Raw genomic sequence first — 4227 nt, forward strand, 5'->3', positions numbered from 1 at the left:
TTTTTACCACTAGTAGATAACTGATTTTAATAATGATGTAAATCAACAAAGTTAGTAAGTAATATAATGAAGTTAAAACACGATTATACTATCTCAGTTCCCACAAAATATAAGAAAAGAATGTTCTGGAAGCTCTTATTTTTGAAGCACTGCTGTTACTCTTAAGTATTATTAAACATAAGGTTCTGTTAAGTAGAATGTACAGGAATATATTGGAGACCGCAAATATTTACATAACTTAAAAATTCAGGATATTCTCTTTTCAGTTGAACAATATCAACATAAAGTTATAAATATCAGATTCCATTCTCTCTATATTATAAGTGATGACAAATCATGTGACTTATTAACAAAGTAGCAATTAAACATTAATATTAAATTATAAATTTTACTTAGAATATTTTACTACAACCTTTCAATGAATTGTTTTATTGCAACAAATTTATTATAACTAGTTATTTATTGCAGTTCTTTTATTTGCACTTGTTACCATGCTCAGTGAAAATAATTTATATTTTCCTGACATTTACTTGTTGATAGTAGTTTTTATAACCCTACATTTTGGATCTACAATTCATTTTTCTCCATGAGAAATTGTGATTTATGTTGCACAGCAGCCTTCTTAGTTTTATGCATAGTTTATCATAATACTGGCAAAATATTTCCTGGTGTAGGAGGTCAATAACAGGAAAAAAATATGCTACTACTACAATAAGTTAGAGAAATAGAAGGTATAAAACTTTTAACAAATCTTACCTTAATAAGTATCACATATATTCATTTCAATGATATTTTTCATATTTTCAGTCATTTTAAAGACAGGTATTTCATACTGATATGTCAATTTATGGTAGATTGTGCTCAATAAATCCCATTCCTATTTGTTTGGCTGTATTTCATAATCCAAATAAAATTGTTCAAATGAAAGAAAATCCAAGTCCTATGAAATTATTTCTTCTCTTAAAAAACTGAGCTTCATAATTATATCCTGATTAGTATTCATTACAATAAAATGTTTTTCTCAAGAAAAAAGAGAAAGTGAAATGATCCCCACCATAAACTATTAAATCTATTGAACTTTTTATTAGACTCCATGAAAAAAATTATATATGCTTCACTATGATGAACAATGACTGAATATATATTTCTACTTCCCTGAACACTTCATTCTATCACATTGTTTGACAATAATCTTTCAAAACATATTTTTAGACACTCTTTTACTTACTTCTTAAATTAAATTTTAATATCTTTAACTGCCAATTTGGTTTATTCCTAGCAATGTAGAAAATAATTAAAAGACACTTTCAAGTGCAAACTTCAAGCCTGGCAAAAAGTTCCCCGCACAATTTTAATAGGGTTATTGAAAGAATGTCTAGTTAATATAATACAATTGGAAATAATTTTCTTTTTTCATTTGTCCAAGATACTTGAAACACTACAAATTAGTGTCACAATTACATTAATGTTGCACTGTTATGAAATAGAGCCCCAGCTTGCAGACTTCACATTTTATGCTTTGTGGTTTTTCTTTTTCTTTTTTTTTTGTATAGAAATGTGCTGTTTTATTACAAAGAGTCTCACAAAATGAAAATATCTCAAAAAGGAAGCTAGGCTAACACCTCCACCTGCAGAGTTGGGGGAGACAGGGCAGTGGGCGTTTTTCTGCTTGCCTGAGTCTGGTGGGAAGGGTATAAACAGAACAGATCTGGTCCCTGGTTCCTATCTAGTCCTTGGAGACATTATATTTAATATATTTTATATAAATACACAGAGGAATAGAAAATATAAAATCTGAGAAATTGGGAAGCTGCCAGAGTTGCAGATCTTGCTCAGGCTAACTTGACCTCTTCTTTGACCCCTTTGGCTTCTGGCTTCTCCTCCTTGGTTTTTTCCTCTTCTGTGACTTCCTTTTTCTCTTCTGGATCTTTTTCTTTTTCATCCTCTGTTTTGACTCTTTTGGCTTTTTTGAAATTAGAAGAGTTCTTGCGACCACCTTCTCCCTCCTCATCTGAATCAGAAAATTCTTCCTCACAGGCAATCCGTTTGTCAGAGGAGCAGATGGAGATGCGTTTGCCAGGGTCTTCTTCATCCTCATCACCACTCTCCTCTGGAATGACATCCTCAGGGATTGCCTGCATTTGGACGCCAGGCGCATGGGGCAGCATTCTCAAGTTCTTTAAGATCCTCTGCTTGATCTTCTCCAGGTATTCATTAGTGTTCTGGTTAGTCATATTGGAAGGACTGATGTGAAGTTTGAAGTCCGGTCCAAAGTATTCAAAATAGTCATTGTATGGCAGTTCATTAGGGATTTCTGTGTCCAGGGCCACAGCTGTTTCATAAGTCCAGCACTGAGCAACATTCCGGATGACATATCCACCTCCTCCCAGCATCAGCATAGGCAAGTTGAAACTCTTGACAAACTCCACACATTTGGCATGCCCTTTGATGGTCAGATTGAAGCAACCTAACCGATCCCCAGATAGGGAATCTGATCCACACTGTAAGATCACTGCACTCGGCTGGAACATCTCCATTACTTTGGACATGACTGGCTTGAAAATGGCTTCATAGGACTCGTCATCGATCCCATCTCGGAGGGGGCAGTTAACAGCGTAGTACTTGCCTTTGCCAGCCCCGATATCCCGTAGGTCCCCAGTTCCTGGGAAGTATTCTCCATATTTATGAAAGGACACGGTCATGACCCGATCTGTGGAATAGAAGGCCTCTTCCACACCATCGCCATGGTGAATATCAATGTCAATATACAGCACCCACTGGTGATACTTTAGCAGTTCCAGGATGGCCAAGAGGATATCATTGACGTAACAGAAACCAGATGCTTCAGACTTCTTTGCATGATGCAGACCCCCAGCCCAGTTCACAGCGATGTCTGTCTGCTGCTTATTAAATTTCACAGCACTTGCCACAGAGCCACGAGTAGACAGCTGACAGAACTCAAACAAGCCATCAAATACAGGACAGTCCTCACCAACGTTGAATCTCTGCATCTGCTTGCTGTACTCAGACATGCTATCTGGGCGAATGGAACGCAAAAATTTTATGTAGTCATCACTATAGTCCTTGGTCATCTCCTCAGCATTGGCTTTGTGAGGAAGATAGATTTCCATTTATCGGTAGAGACCATAGTTGAGCAGTAAATTGTGAGTCATCCAGATTCGGTGAGGCTTCATCGGGTGGCCTTGTCCATAACAGTAGTTTCCAACATCACCATCGTAGTAAGAACAGACTTTCCTCTTGGTGTCCAGAGTCTGCGCCATCTTGACAGCCGTCCAGCCCTCCCGTCGGTCGGTATGCCCCTTTGTGGTTTTTCTTATTTCTTTCTTTTTGCTTCATTTGAAATAGATTTTTGTAGTTCTCATGTTATATATTCTGATAGTTGTTTCCCCTTCCCCTACTCATCCAAATTCTTCCTCCGCTCCTCTCCCATCTGCATTCACAGTCTTTCGGTCTCTAGTTAGAAAAAAAACCAGACATCTAAGGAATATTTTTATACAAGAATGGATAGATAGCAAAATGAATGAATGAATGAATACCTAGCCACTAAGGTTAAGCTTAAGAATTGAACTGTCACTTATACCTGCTAGGAAAATGAGAAATCAGTTTTCTCCAGGACAGTGACACTGGTATTTTAACTACTTCAGAACAGGCCTCATGTTCATGAGTAGTTGACCAACACATAATGGAAGACAGATTTGTTTTGTATATATTTATTTGATTATAATTTATTTTGGAGGGACTTAGTTTTATTTTGCTTTCTTGTTTTGTGGAGGGTTGATGTTGCACTGGGTTTTTGTTTGTTGAGAAAAAACTAAAAGTTGGATTATTAGAAAGGGAAAGAAAATTTGGGAGGACATGGGGAGGGGAAGAATCCTACCAAAGTATTTTATAGTTAAAGATTGCTTAAAATAATAAAAAATATGATTTAAAACAAAATAAATAAATAATAAAATGTGACAAATAAAAACAGGCAAAAAGCATAAGAAATGCGTAGAAATACAGAGACATACGCATACTCAGAAATCCCACAAAAAACTAAAACTGGAACCTATAATATATAAGCAATAGACCTGTAAGATAGGGGACAAATTACACTGACTTAACATTATGAAAGAAAGAACCACCAAACATGTCCTTTTGTTCTGTGTTAGCCATATACTACTGGGCATAGACCTATCATTATGAGTGGTTTGCTTCCCCAATGAA

The 4227-nt window shown here is 36.0% G+C and overlaps 1 protein-coding gene across 1 annotated transcript; it reads right to left on the minus strand.

Moving 5' to 3' along the window:
* Positions 1-1718: 1718 nt before the first annotated feature.
* LOC121443315 (histone deacetylase 1-like) lies at positions 1719-3281 on the minus strand. The gene is given in 1 exon segment (XM_041645030.1): positions 1719-3281. A coding segment is annotated over 1 exon segment (1449 nt). The 3' UTR covers positions 1719-1832.
* Positions 3282-4227: the final 946 nt, after the last annotated feature.

Source organism: Microtus oregoni, unplaced genomic scaffold (assembly GCF_018167655.1).
Source record: "Microtus oregoni isolate MIOR12 unplaced genomic scaffold, Mior012 000104F_ref0000108, whole genome shotgun sequence".
NCBI classification, from domain to species: Eukaryota; Metazoa; Chordata; class Mammalia; order Rodentia; family Cricetidae; genus Microtus; species Microtus oregoni.